The 14779-nt window shown below is 53.3% G+C and overlaps 1 protein-coding gene across 9 annotated transcripts in view; it reads left to right on the top strand.

Moving 5' to 3' along the window:
* Positions 1-14779, top strand: part of RNF123 (ring finger protein 123) — a 157493-nt gene that overhangs the window by 131217 nt on the left and 11497 nt on the right. For all 9 annotated transcript variants that reach the window (XM_073352674.1, XM_073352675.1, XM_073352677.1 and 6 more), the window contains one exon: positions 14502-14644. In XM_073352674.1, coding sequence (XP_073208775.1) covers positions 14502-14644 — 143 coding nt within the window. The remainder of the gene's footprint in view (positions 1-14501; positions 14645-14779) is intronic.

The following is a 14779-nucleotide window of genomic DNA, read 5'->3' as shown; positions in this document are numbered from 1 at the left end:
CCTGGAGAGAGAATTGAAGTATGTTGGCGTATCTGAGGTGGGGAAGGGCAGGGTCCTGTTTTGGAGGGCAGAGGCGGGAGAGAGAGAAATAGACCTGAATTTGCAGATGATAGAGTTCAGATTTTGATGAGACCAGCATGGCTCATGGCCTTTTAAATCATCCACCCCCTGCTCTCTTTAGTCAGTCATGGGTCTCGCTTCCCTCGCTTGTTCCTAGGTTAGGTGGTGGGAGAAGAACCTGTCCTTTCACGCTGCCCAGCCTGGCACCCCCCGTTGCCTGTCAGCTCTCTGTGCACTGGAGGTGCCGTTGCAGTCAGTGCTGTGACTGTGTTGCTGGGTCTAGGAGCAGTCCCTGGTCTGGGGGCAAGGGGACAGAATAGGGCAGGTGGGCTGGGAGTGCATGTGATGGGGCTACCTCTCTCCTGCATCTGGGGGGGGGCCAGGAGGGTGCTGTGTGTGAGTATCCCTGCCCCTTTGCAGTGATGGGCACTAGCTGTGAGCAGAGGCCAGCTGGGGCAGGTGAAAGCAGTGCAATGCATCAGGTGCAGGAGTGTAATGCTGACAAACTGGGCAATTTTACTGGAGACGTGAAACTCAAGGCTGGGTGACCGGTTTCCATTAGGGCAGCAAATGGCTAATTTTGCTGCTGCAGCTGCCAGGTGAGAGGGTTGCTAGCTCGCAGCAAGGGGCAGCCTCCCACTGGGGTGTCAGCAGGGCAGGGAGCTCTGTGCACACGTGCCCGCCTGAGGTGCCCTAAGGATACGGTGCAGGCGCCTGTCCCCAGTGCCCATAGGCTTGGGCACCCTGATGTCTGTTTTGCTGCCACACAAGGGCTAGCAGCAAGTTCTACTGCGTTACGTTATGTGGGTGCCGTCAGACCAGGGCTCTGTCCATGCAGCACCTAAGATAAGCCTGGGACTTTGTCCCCTCTTCTGCTGGCTGAGGGAGGGTGATGGCATGTCTTAGAGCTTGCTCATACTAGGGCCTGAGGGGAGAGGGACAAGGGCTGATGAGCTAGGCCTTTGCCTAGAGCTTCCAGGCCGGGGGCTGAAGGGACTTGGCTACGTGGCACTAGGACAGAGGACTCCAAGGCCAATGGGCAGGTTGGGTGGAGGCTCTGGGCCCTTCACAGGCAGAGTGCTCCCAGGGCCAGGCAGGATGCTGAATGGATTGGGTCCCTCAATGGGCACCTGTCCTCTCAGGGGTCCGTGCAGAATGATCCCTGCAATGGCTGCCTTGGCAGGAGCCATGTTGGGCTATTCCCTCCTCTCCACCTTCTCCACCCTCTGGGAGCGGATCCACAAAGAGCAAGAGTTTGCCACGTTGCACAGTCCTGTTGTGCTAGCCCTGACATTCTCATGTGCAGCGTGGTATGGGAACATGCTAGGAGCCAGCCACAGAGCAAGGGCAGAGGGCGCGAGGCTGCCTGTGAACTGAGCACATGTGCTCTGGGGTCACCTGGACCCGTGAGCCAAGATCAGATCCATAGCGACACGGAAGGTAAGGGTGCCTTATCCTTTTCACTGCCCTAGCTCTGAAGAGCTGGAGTCGGTCTGGGGCTGCCTGCCCTGGGTGAATGGGCAGGGTTAGCGCTCGGTGCCACAGCAGGGCATTGCTGCAGCTGTGCTTGCAGGCTGCCAGTGTCCACCCAGTGGAGGCCACACCCACAGGCAGGGTGGTTGGTTACTTGCCCCCTTTTCGTTATCTTCTGGTTCCATGGGCCGGGCGGCCGCAGTAACCTGCAGGTGCTGTAGCCATAGTGGAGCCCCCTGCAGGGCTGTGCTGGGGATCACACAAACCCAGCAGCGTGACCCTGTGCTCAGGCTCAGATCAGGTGGCCAATGGGAGAAGGCTGGGCAGGAACGGCCCCTCCTGCAGTCACTCCTGCGAAGGACTCCATGCCCGGATGCCAGGCCAGGAGGAGGTATCTGTGTCTCCTGAATGTGACCTTGAGCTGCCTGCAGAGCCACTGTGCTGATGCTGTGCTCTGGCAAAGAGCATAGTCTTTCAGCGCTCATGAGGAGGCTGCTGCAGTTGTCCTGCCCAGCACTTTCTTTTATCCCTGTCCCATTGGGAGCCCTGGGGAAGAGACGGAAAGTGTTTCCTTTGGTGGGCTGCCTCCAGCACACCCAGCCTGCCAGGCTGGGGAGCAGGAACTGTCCCCCTTGCATACACCCAGGAATCAAGGAGCACATATAACCCTGCACATGGGAACCAGACCCAGCACTGACTTCGCTGCCACACCCATGGCAGCATCCCATCCCCCAGGTGGCCCTGCTGGAGACCAGAGGCAGCTACTCAGGGATCAGGGCACCTGTTCTGGGTGCATTTGCCAAAGAGCACTGGGCAGCTGGAGCTGCTAAGGTGGGGCCTGGGGGTCATGGGCAGTGAGGGCATTAATGCCATTCTGGTTCAGAGGGGTTTAAAAGGTTCCCCTTAAAACTACCTCAGCGCTTACCCACCCATCAGGTCAGGGTGCTGCTCGCCTGGCCTTGGAGAGCTGCCATGGTGGCAGCGTGGCATGTTCCTGTGCTAGCTGAGCAGGCCATGTTGCTTGGGGGAGCAGGCTCTGTGCAATCCACCCCATCCCATGAAAACGAGTTGGGACCTGTCTGGCACTCCCTGGCATGCTGCCAAGCGGTGTTTTGGCTTTATTACTTCTGGGGAGGGGAATTGTACTAGGGACATTAACTGCTATCTGCTGCCGAGCCTTTCTGCAAATCCTTCCTGGAGACCCAGCCTGAGGCTGCCAAGGTTTGGAGCTTGACGTCACCTGCCTCTCCTGTTGCCGTATTGATTCAGGTGGCTGAAAGATACAGGACCAAGGGGCTGCGGTGAACACTTTCAGGAATGATTGATCCCTGCTGGGAAGGGCAGCATTTTTGGACAGGGAGCAGGTTAAGCCCTGAGCTGGTGGTGGAGAGCAGGACCTGCAGGGGGGTTGCAAGGAATGGGACAAGCTTGGAACCACTTACTTCTGAAAGCTAGCTTTTCTGCCCCTGTCCCAGGACAGCTACCTCCTGCAGGGCAGCTCTGAGACTCCCTGGCTGCAGCATGGATACTTGGCTTGGGCCTGGTGGCTGCAGTGGGGTGATAGTTCTGTGATTGCTTGGAAAATGTGACCCTTGAGTTTGACTGCGTTTTTGCAAGGATGAGGTGCAACCTAATGCAAAAGCCAGACCTGTTGTATTAATTTACATGGGCTGAAGGTGTTAATGTGACCCAGTCCCACTCCAACATTAAACTATGTTAAACAAGATCTGTGGTTTGTGATCCAGAGACCTCAGCCTGCAAAGCCCCAGGGCAAACACCCTGGCAAACATCCCTGTAATCTTGTATTAACAATACAGAAAAGATGGAAAACTAGCTGATGCAAGTGAAATGGAAAGTCATTGTAACAACGTCCCCTGTTCCCTTTCCCTTTTAGAGGGGAAACCCCCTTGTCTGAAGTCTCTTTGGTGATATTAAAGATAGTACCAACAGGCCTTTTGGGAACAATGAGACGTGAGTTGAGCTGGACTGATTTCTGGTTCCACACCTCTGTTCACCAGGCATGAGTTTACCACCGTCCTTCAGTTGTTATATCTGTAGGATTAACTCAGTCTGTCTCCCCTTTGGGCCTTTCCCCATCAGTGTTTGTTGTGACAGGTGGTATGAAGCTTGAGACACTTTCATTCACTTGTCACAGTTCAGATCACAATTAGGGAAGATGTGTACTTATCCCCATGGACCCTTTGTTGTCTAGGAGCTTTCCTCTAAATCATCCCAGCACTGGGCTGGGGCCAGGGCAGTTCCTAGCTCTTTGGAAGCTGATGCAGTAAATCAGCACCAGATCCATGGACAGTTCCCTGTGTCCAGTTTGCTGGCAGTGTCTTGGGAGCTACCAGAAGGCGCTCTGTCCCTCTGGGCATTGACTGGGGCACTTCCTCCAGCAGAAGACCCGTGGGATTGTAATTATTTGGCTTCTGGCCCCAGGCTCATTCCCTAGACTGAGCAGGCACTGGAGGCCAAGGGAGCAGTGTCTAATAATGCTAGACCCCCCTGCTGCTGGCACCACACCACAACACACGCTGCACCAGCCTTTGTGGGAGGCACTGAGGTCAGGTTACATAATCAGGTGCACCCTTTGAGCCAGGGAGTCTGCACCCTGGAGCAAAGATGGGAAGATGGCAGCTTTGTATATGTTTGCAGCCATGCTTTGGGACCTGGCAGCAGTTGTGTTGCTGCAGCACTCAGCTCAGTTCCCCTGTTGTAAGCTCCATTTCAGGCTGCTGGGAAGGTAGCAAGGTGGCAGCCCTACATGCTGACTGTCCCACTGCTGCCCACCAGCTCAGTGTCAGCACTTTCCCCTTAATGACAAGCTGCTAGGAGTAGCTGGCCTGCACTAAGCATGAAGGCTCCGGGCGCCAGATGATAAGGTGTTATACCAATAAAATAAAAACCAGCAGGATCTTATTAAAGGGAAAAAGGCAAAATACCACATTTATTGTGAATACAGAAAGAATCATAGTAAGCAGTTAGTTATAGCTATAACATTCCATTCAATCTCATATTTATTCACACATTCATTCATACAAACACACACAGAGGTTCTGAATAGTTACCAGCCTTAGAGTTGCTCATGCCAAGCCACTGGCCAGGTGGTCTGGACATGAGGAAGGAGCAAGGCCTTGTCAGATGCTCATCTGATGCTCCTGGAAGTTGGTTTGCAGAATCAGACCCCAAAGTTCTCACTTTTTAGAGTCTATTTTTATTGGAATTTCTTCCTATGCCAGTCTATGGGAATTGCTTCATCATTCTGTTGCTGAACCAATCAGCAGATAGCACATTCCTGACTGCTCCGTGCTGCTAGATGTTATCTTGTTCTTTGGTTCTCCCATTCTTGAGGCTGTTGGGTGGATTCCAGTCTGCCCTCTGGGGGTCCTCTGGTTATTTCCACTTGACGCCTTCTTCAGCCGATGGACACTGGATTCTTAGGCTGGCACCTCCCTGATCATTCAGTTATTATCCACACCAAGCATCCATCCACATACATCCTCTCTCTATTTTAATCACAATTATTAATACAACAAAAGGGCGGGGAGTCTCTGGGTGCTGTTTCTGTTGTTAGAGTATTGCTTTGGGTTTCTCCCTAGTACCAAAAACCAAGAGACCTCTTAATTAGTAATACCCTGGAATTTAAACTATGGGGAATCAAACTCATTTGTGATTTTAATACAGAACTTCTTTAATATGATCCAACAAAGGCTCTGACCTCGCTTTCATGGGTGACGGCCAGCTTGTCTAGGCTGCGAATGCCATTGCAGTCTCAGCTCTTTCCAAAGCTGGAGGAGGCAGCAGGAGGCAGTAGAATTGTCTGCAGGGCCCATCCACTAGGTTAGTGAGCTAGTGGAAGAGGGGCCCTGTGCAGACAGAAGCATTGGAGGTGCTGCGTCTGTGCTTCTGGTTCCTTGCTACAGGGCATGAGGCCAGGGTCTCAATGTCTGTAAGTGGAGCGCAGCAGTCAGTGTCCCTGTCTCCTCGTTAGTCACCACACTGGGCTCATCATCTTTGAGTGATGGTCTCTGTTGTTTTCCACTGAGGGTAATGCACATGCACCGTGTACCTGGAGCTTTTCAAGGTAGCGGTGTCCATCAGTCCATATATACACCCTTACATTGCCTCATGGTTTTGCCTGAGGCAATAAAGGGCGGGGTGGACCGACTGCATCTTCAGTTGCTTCGTACCGCCCCATGATCCGAGTCAGAGCTTCTGCTGTCTTCTCCTCCTGGGTGATGCATTTTCCAAACTTTTCAGAAAAACTATTTTTATTCTTGTTCAGAGTTAGAATTTTCTTTTTTGCAGTAATTTTCTAGTTCCTAGAAGCTTGGTAAAATTAAGGACTTGGGTAGGGTGACTGTATTTCCCTATGCTGAATATGGGACAACTGGTAAAATTACTCGTATTCAAGCAAGTTCAACGGCAATCAAACGGAACTATGCAGTACAAAGTTCAAATTAACATCAAGTTGACTGAGCCCCTATTAAAAAATACTGTGTAGTTGGATTATTTTTATTTACTTATCTTTAAGGCTTTAGGGTTCACTCAGGGAGGGTCTCTCACACACACACACTCTCACTCTCTCCTTTACTCCTCTCTCACATGGGTAGGGGGGTAACCAACCGACCTAGCAATACCTGCCTGGCATACTCTGCCCTCCATGCCTGGATGGGCCCCCGGGATGGACCCGCCTCTCCTGGTACCTGGCATTGCATCTTCCCAAGGCAACGCATCGGGGGCACGCAGAGTCACGTTCCCCCCCCCGAATAGGGCCAGTAACAGCCTTTCGGCACTGTGTGGGAGAGAAGGAACGGGAGCTGCTTCCAGACGTGGGATGGGGGTGGGGAGTAGGATGACCTGCCCCATGTCTTTGCAGAGCTTATCTCTTTCCTCCCCCTTAAACCCCCCCCCCCCCAATGTCGCTGTAATCAGCTTGTCCCTTCCTGCCCAGACAGTATCGAAAGGCAGCTAACATCTCCAGGCTGCTGATGTAACCCAGCTCCTTCTGGCTACAGCATGGGCAGGAAGGGGTTAAGCCTTAAGGATGTGTTGTGCACCAGGGCCCAGGGAACCTCGCTGCAGGGGCTTCAGTGAACCTGGCCAGAGAGGGGGCTCAGCAGGGGAGGGTGCCTAGGGGATGGAGCAGCCCTGTGTTCCCTGGGGCAGGACCCAGGGTGAGGGGTGTGGGTGAAGAGTATGCTAAGCCTCTGCCCCGGGAGTTGCTATGGAGCCTGCAGGGTTGGGGTGTGAACAGGCTGGAAATCGCTTCCCCTGCCTGCTACTCCAGAGCTTGGCTGAGGGATGGAGAGGTTTCCCCGTGCCAGCTCTGTGCGAGGCTTTGGTACATGCAGGGCTTGGCGGCTCCTGCCCAGCACCCCTGGGCTTTCTCAGGGTGCTGGCCCAGCCAGAGGCAGTGGGGGAAGAAAAGAGCCTGCTGGCCAGGCTGTCAATGAGCTGAGCGCTCCGACAAGGGGCTGGCTCCCCGTACAGTGCTGAGAGTGGGATGCGCCCTGCCGGGGGGATATGACAAAGCAGCAGGGCTTGGGAGGTGAAGAGGAAAAGCAGGGAGAGGACAGTGAGAGGGGGAGCATGTAAAGGGCTGATGGGTGGGCAGCAAAGGTGACACGTAACCAACTGCTGCCTGATGCCTGCCTGCATTCACCAGCCGCTGCAGCAAGCAGCCAGTGCCCACTGGAAATGGGGTGAGGGGCGGGGCCCTGCTTGCTGAGAGCTGGCATGCAGTGGGGGGCTGTGCTGACTGACCAGCAGGGGGAGTGGCTGGCCCTGTGTGCTGCATCTTTTCCCCTGCTACCAGCTTCGCACACCCACCCCCATCGTTGGCACTGGATCCCCGCACTCACTGCCGGTGGGTGGGTGATGGTAAGCAGGGATCCAGCCAGTAGCAGGACTTGCTGATACTGATTTTTTTTTGGGGGGGGGGGGAGACAGAAAATACGGGACAATTTGCTTGTTTTTAAGAAAAAGTCAGGACACCTGCAGGAGGACTTAAATATGGGACTGTCCCTTCAAAAACAGGGCATCTTGTCATCCTAGACTTGGTACATGGCTTTGGCGGTTTCCTGCCAAACAATCTGCCCCCCCTTCCCCACCCCCAACACCCAGGTCTGGAAACTGGATTATGCCAAAGATGCTGGGATTCAGTCTGTGGTCCTTGCCTTGCTCATTTTCCATCAGCAATGAGTACTGTTTGGGGAAGCCCAACCCACATCCAGGAGCAGTATCTGCCTCTCCTTCCCTGCCCTTATGTGGGAAAGCTGAGCCCTCTGGCTTCAGGTCTCCGGGGGGCCACAATCAGATTCTGGCTGGGGAACTCCCCTGTACATCAGCCTGAACAATCTGAGTGCTCCCCGCTACTGTGGAGCCTCTGTCCGGCTCCACTGGTACCAGTGCTAGAGACCCCATGCCGGGACCTAGCCATGAGCCTCGGAAGTATGTGCATAAGCATGGCAGTAAGTCTTCCTCTGAATCAAAGAAAGACTCCGCACTGTCCACGAATTCCGGCTATGGAGAAGTGACATGTTCCAAGGCTCACAAGACTGACAAGAGGCTGCACCATTTCCCAGATCTGTACCATCTGCTGGACCCATGTGCCCCTCCTGCTTCAGCTCCACCAGTGCCCCATGAATCATCGGTTCTGAGACAAACCCCTTTACCAGTCCCAGTTCCATCCATAGACCAGGTACCATTAACTACGGGGAGACTTGAAAGTGCTCCTGGGCCTCATGATCTGTTCACCCTGGAAAGAGTGAGGTCTCCGAGTGTTCTGGTGCACTCACCTGTTCAGAGAGCCCCATCTCCTGCATTAGATCTACCACCTGCTGGCCTTATCCTGTCGGCACCACCGTTTGTACAAGACTCCAGTTCCTCCAAGTCTGAGGATTCGGATGTTCAGCATGGTCCCCCACTTCCATTCCAGAGACATGACTATTGGAGGGTGCTGGTGGCACCATGGTAGTTCCCTCCTTTCATAGCTCAGGAGCCACTGGTACCCGGCTCACTGGGCACCAACACAATAGCAGCAGGATCAACCAGGTTGGCTATATTGGAGCTCATGGCATCAATAGTCACCTTTGGAACCATCCAGTTCAGCATGGGAGGATGCTCCTATTTCACCTCCCCACCCTTTGAGTAGGCATTCAGAACCTGGGTTAGACGATGCACCAATGAGTCAGTTACTGATTGACTCCGGAGAGATTCCCTTCGCCATCCCCGGATGCTAGATGCCTATCATCCATTTCAAGAGCTACTACAGAGGATAGCTAGTGCTCTTGAGATCACACTAGAAGAGGTGCAGGACAGTCAGTAAGAGTTATGAGACATTCTGCACGCATCGGTACCGGGAAGGGTGGCCTTCCAGATCAATTATACCATTATTTAACTGGCATGCACGGTGTGGCATATCCTGGCCACATGCACCCCCACTCCAAAGGAGGCTGAGAAAAGATACTATTTCCCCCCCCAAGGGATCTGAGTTTTTGTTTTCACACTCTCCACCTAACTCCTTGGTGATCCAGGCCACATCGGAGCGGGACAAGCAGCAACACTCATGCTCTACCCCTGCAGACAGGAGGACAAGAGACTGGCCCTTATGGGTCGAAAGGTCGTCTCAGCAGGACTACAGTTCTGGATTTCTGACTGCTTGGCACTGATGGCCAAATATGACTTCATGAACTATGGACGGAGGGCGGAGTTTGCAGATAAGTTACCTCAGTAGGATCGTTCCCAATTCCAAGCAGTGTTACAGGAAGGCAAGTTGGTCACCAGATCCATACTTCAGGCTGCAACTGATTCAGCGGACACGTCCTCATGAGTACTGGCGACTGGAATTGTCATGAGGAGGGAATCCTGGTTACATTCCTCCGGTTTCCCTAGAGAGGTACAGAATACAACTGAGGACCTCCCCTTTGACAAATCACACCTCTTCAACCAGAAGATGGATGATTCCTTACACTCACTGAAAGACACTGGTGCCACCGTACAGTCCTTAAGCATACATACACTGGCACCAAAGAAAAAATGTTATTGCCTGCCACCTACACAGCACTACAGAACCCCCCCACTTCTCCCACCAACGAACCTACGAACCTCATGAGAAATGTTCCTAAGGCCGCAGAACCTGTCTGCCTGTTCTGACAACGCAGACCTCTGCACAACACACTCGGTCATTGCGAAAGAGATATTTCTGAGTGCAACTAGAGAGCCATCAACAACTCTGTACACCAATGCTCTTGCCAACCACCCCTTTTGGGGGTCATCTCCAATTCCGCCTGCAAGTAGAGCGATAACAATGGACCAGGGATTCTGGATGTCATTTGACGTGGCTATACCATCAAGTTCATGATGATGCCTCCTCCACATCCCCCACCTCAGTCCCTTCTCAGGAATCACTCTCATGATAGCATTCTTACCCTAGAGATGGACTTCCTCCTGTGGAGAGGAGCAGTGGAGCCAGTCCCTATACCCCTCCATGGCACAGGGTTCTGCTCCCAACTATTTCCTGGTACCCAGAAAGAACAGGGGATGGAGACCAATCTTGGATCTCCAACACCTCAACCGTTCTATTCACAAGCCAAAATTCCACATGGTCACACTTGCAGCCATCATTCCCCCAGTAGAAAAAGGCTTTTGATAAGCAGGATGGCTACTTCCATATCGACATATATGCGACTCACAGACAGTTCCTGAGGTTCAAGGTGGGGCCTCGACACTTCCAATACAGGGTACTCCTTGTGACATAGTGAGGATTTTCTCTTGCTATGTTGTATGTGAGCCTATGTGAGTCTTACTGTTTTGTATGAATGCTGTGTGTGCCTCAGTTTCCCTGTGTATTGCACCACAGGGTAATACCTTAATACCTTGTGTATTAAGGGTGCGTGACTTTTTGCGGGGGCTGCTCCAGCTGCCTGCATGGATGCCATGGCTGCCCCTTCGTAATCAGAGACCCAGGAGAGGGATGGGACCAAGTAACTTTTGGCCCAGGAAGCAACCTAAGGCCAGAGGAGGAGCAACAGGCAGGGCAGGGGCCAGGCAGCTGGAAGTGAGTCAGTCTCGGCTGGCTTGGGGCACAGGGGGAGGGCCAGAGCCCTGAGTCTGGGCTCCCCTCCCCCAAGATGGACTTGGCTGAAAGTCACTGATTTCTGTGCTAACAAGTTCTGTCATACGCTATGTTCCTGTTGACTAATAAACGTTTTGTTTTTCCGGCTGTCTGAGAGTCCCATCTGACTGCAGAGTTGGCTTGCAGGGCCCTCTGGCTTCCCAGGGAACCCCGCCTAGGTGGACTCGCTGCGGGAAGCGCACGGTGTGGAAAGGGATGCTAAATGCTCCGAGGTCAGACCCAGGAAGGTGGAAGCTTTGTAAGCTTCTTGCACTGGAGACAGTATGCTCAGGGAGAGGAGGCATGCTCCCCCAGAGTCCTGACTGGCTTCATATGGAGTAGTTCCAGAGCATCTCCCCGGTGACTCCGTGACACTCCTGTTTGGACTTACCACTGCCCCACAAGTTTTCACTAAGATTTTCTCTGTGGTAGCAGCTCATCTACCTCATCAAGACTGACATCAAGGAGTTCTTGTCGTCCCCTACCTGGTCGACTGACTGCTGGCAGTGCAGTCCAAAGAGGAAGCTCGAAAATTGATGTCCCAGCTTCTTCTACTCCTCTCCTCTCTAGGAGTGAGTGTCAATGTTGAAAAAGCAACTTTGCAGTCTACATGGTCCCTGGAATTCATAGGAGCATGCATGAATGTGGCCTCCATGTGCTTATCTGCTAAGGGACAGGTTCCAGAGCCTACTGGATCAGATTTCCCTAGTGACTAACAACCTTCAGTTTCAGCCAGGACCTGCCTTTCCCACCTAGGGCACATTGCGGTATGCACATACATCATGCCCTTTGCTCGTCTGTGCCTTCGCTGTCTACAAGTATGGCTGCAGAGTGTACTCCCCTATGCACCAAATCATGGACATCATACTCAACTTTCCACTGGAGGTCACCTTTTCACTTCGATGGTGGACAGACCCACTACAAGTCTGCTCTGGGATGCCCTTCCTTCCATCCTCACAAACTGGGGTGCTCAGATGGGAGATCACATGACACAAGACACTTGGACCATGCAAGAGACCAGGATGCACGTAAACATACTGGAACTTTGGGTGGTGCGCGAAGTATGCCATGTGTTCTCACCAGCTAACTGTTGTCCAACATGACGAGGACATGATGATAACACCACCACAGTATACTACATAAACAAGGGGGCACGAGATCCCCAATGCTGTGTACATAAATGGTACGCCTATGGAAATGGTGTATTGCACACCAAATCCTTTTTTCGGCAGCCTACTTGCCTGGCACCCAGAATGTGACTGCTGATGTTCTCAGCAGAAACTTTTGCAACCAGCCATGAATGGGAGTTGCACGACATGGTAATTGCAGACATCTTTGGGGGACGCCAATCAGGGACCTCTTTGCATCCCACACCAACAGCAAGTGAACTCAATATTCCTCAAGAAGGCGACTTGGTGTCTACTCACTGGGCGACACTCCAGTCGTTGATTGGTCAGACCAGCTGAACTATGCCATTTCCCCCTTCCCACTCTTACTTTGTATCCTCCACAAACTCCAGCAGGAGAGCGTGACGGGTCATTCTGATTGCTCCGTTCTGGCCCTGTCAATTTTGGTTTCCCCTTCTCCGCATGTCGAAACGTCCTCCACTCCTGGTCCAGGCGTTTATGGAACTGCTAACACAATACAATGGCAGACTCAGGCACGCCAATCCGCGGACTTCCACCTGACAGCTTGGTTTTTGGATGGACACCTCCGTTAATATGAGAATGCTCGTTGCCAGTATAAAACTTCCTTCCCAGAAGCCAGAAGGACTCTATGAGTTACTCCTATCAGGCTAAATGGGCACATTTCACTTCCAGGGTACAAGAACAAGGCCTTGCCCCCGAAGCTGTGGGCATCCCGATGCTCGTAGACTATTTCCTCTATTTAAAGACATTGGGGCTTGCTCTCAATTCCAGCAGGGTGCGTGCAGCAGCCATTAGCGCCTAGTTATTAGCGCCTAGTGCCATTAATTAGCCATTAGTGGAGGGGCATTTGATATTTACCTATCCCTTGACTGCCCCATCTGGAAGGGCCTTTTATGTAAATACCTGCCCAGTCAGCCTATTGCTCCCTAGTGGGACCTCAACCTGTTAATGAACACTCCTTTCAAACCTCTGGCCTCCTGCTTTCTGTCTCACCTCTCCATGAAGGTCACTTTCCTTGTCTCCATTGCTTTAGCAAGGAGGGTGGTGACCTGAGGGCTATGGTGGCCACATTCCATAAGGACAAGGTCTCCCTGCGCTTGCATCTGAAGTTCCTACCAAAAGTGGTTTCCCGTTTCCACCTAAACCAACCCATACACCTGCCTGTTTTCTTCCCCAAACTGCATGCTTCCAGTGTAGAACAACGACTCCATTCTCTTGATGTTCGTAGGGCCCTGGCCATTTACCTGCGAAGGACAAAGCCATTCCAGAAGTCTCTTAGACTATTTGTTGCCATAGGATAGAGAATTAAAGAGCAGGCTGTCTCCCCCCCAGAGACTCTTGAAGTGGTGCATTACGCTCTATCAATTTTTGGGACAGTCCTCAGCGGGTGGGATAGGGGCCCATTCCACGAGAGCTGCTGCCGCACTCCATGACATTCCCCTCACAGATACATGTAAGGCAGCCACATGGAGTTCGGTTCCCACGTTTTCTTCTCACTATGATCTAGTGCATGATTCTGTGACGGACGCCTTGTTCGGCATGGCGGCCCTCCGTTCCACAGTTTCGTCTTCTACCTCACACCCTCCTCCTACCTACGTACTGCTTGTTAGTCCCTCTCCGTGGAATACAATAGGGACCAACGCCTGAAGAAGGGGAGGTTACTTACCTGTAACTGGAGGTTCTTCAAGATGTGTGGTCCCTACTTGTACTCCAGACCCACCCTCCTTCCCCTCTGCTGTGGATCTGTGGATCTGCAGTGGAGAAGGAACTGGAGATGTGGTCGGTTTGCCCCACCCTTCAGGCAAACCCACGGGACAACGCAAGGGGTATGTGCAGTCCGACGGATGCTATTACTTTGGAAAGCTCCAGCTACGGGTGCCCAGCGCATGCACGTTGCCCTCAGTGGAATACAGACAGGAACCACCCATCTTGAAGAACCTCCAGTTATAGGTAAGTAACTGCCCCTTCTAGCTGCTGAACACCTGCTGCTCCCCAGGCTGTTCACTGGGCCCTGGTAGTTTAGCACCTTGCACTGCCCTGGCCTCTGCTAAAGTCAGTGTGCAGCAGGGTCTAGAGCCAGCAACAGACCTGGGGCTCTGCCACCTGTGCACAGGGGCAGGGCTGCCCCCAGTGGGTACCAAGGGATCTGATTCCTTGTCTGCAGTTACTCTCTTTCCTCCAGCCAGCGCTTAATCGGATCCTTCCAAAGAGCCCACAGCCATTTCTGTCTGAGCAGGGAGTGTTTTTATCTAGTGTAGTGGGGTGATGTGGCCAGTCCTACACAGGCTGCCCCCTCCTGCCTGGCTCCCTGGCCTATGGGTTGCATGAGGAGCTGCCCCAGCTGTTGGCTCCTGGAACTGAGAGCTCCGCTGCTGGCAGCGCCCTGACCAAGGGGGGCAAGCGCCTGGCAGGACAAGCTAGGCTGTCGGTTGCTTTGGGGTTTTGGAAGCACTGGCCTCAATGCCAGGGCAAACCTCTGCTGTCACGGAGTCCTCACCCCGCAGAAGTCTGGTCCCAGTGCCCGGTATGGTACTGGTGGGAGGGTCAGCCCTGGCTAATGACCTGCAGTGCAGGACTCCAGGTTATCACAGCTCTTCCCTGGAGTCTAGGAAGCAGCTGGCTGCTGCAATTCAATTCCCAGTGCCCTGCCCTTGCTCTCCATGGGGAATAGAGGCCTGACCTTGTGTGTGTGTTTGCAGGGCCAAGCGGGCGACAGCTGTGCTCCTGGCGGACCCCTGCTTCCAGCTCCGCTCCATCCAGTACCTGCTGGGCCATGCAGAGCCATCAGCTCTGGCAGCCATGCCTCCCTCTGCAGACAAGAGACATTTCTCCCTGCACACCTGTAAGTATCTGCACTGCACCAGGCGAGGGCCATGGGGGTGTCCCCTTGGGGCATCTGGCTGGGCCAGCTTTGGGAACTGGAGCTCTGTCCTCCTCAGAGGCAGGCTGGCCCCTGGGGTCATGCTCTGGGGTGGGG

This window comes from Lepidochelys kempii, chromosome 7 (assembly GCF_965140265.1).
Source record: "Lepidochelys kempii isolate rLepKem1 chromosome 7, rLepKem1.hap2, whole genome shotgun sequence".
In the NCBI taxonomy this organism is placed as follows: Eukaryota; Metazoa; Chordata; order Testudines; family Cheloniidae; genus Lepidochelys; species Lepidochelys kempii.
This window is presented reverse-complemented; position numbering and strand designations above follow the sequence as displayed.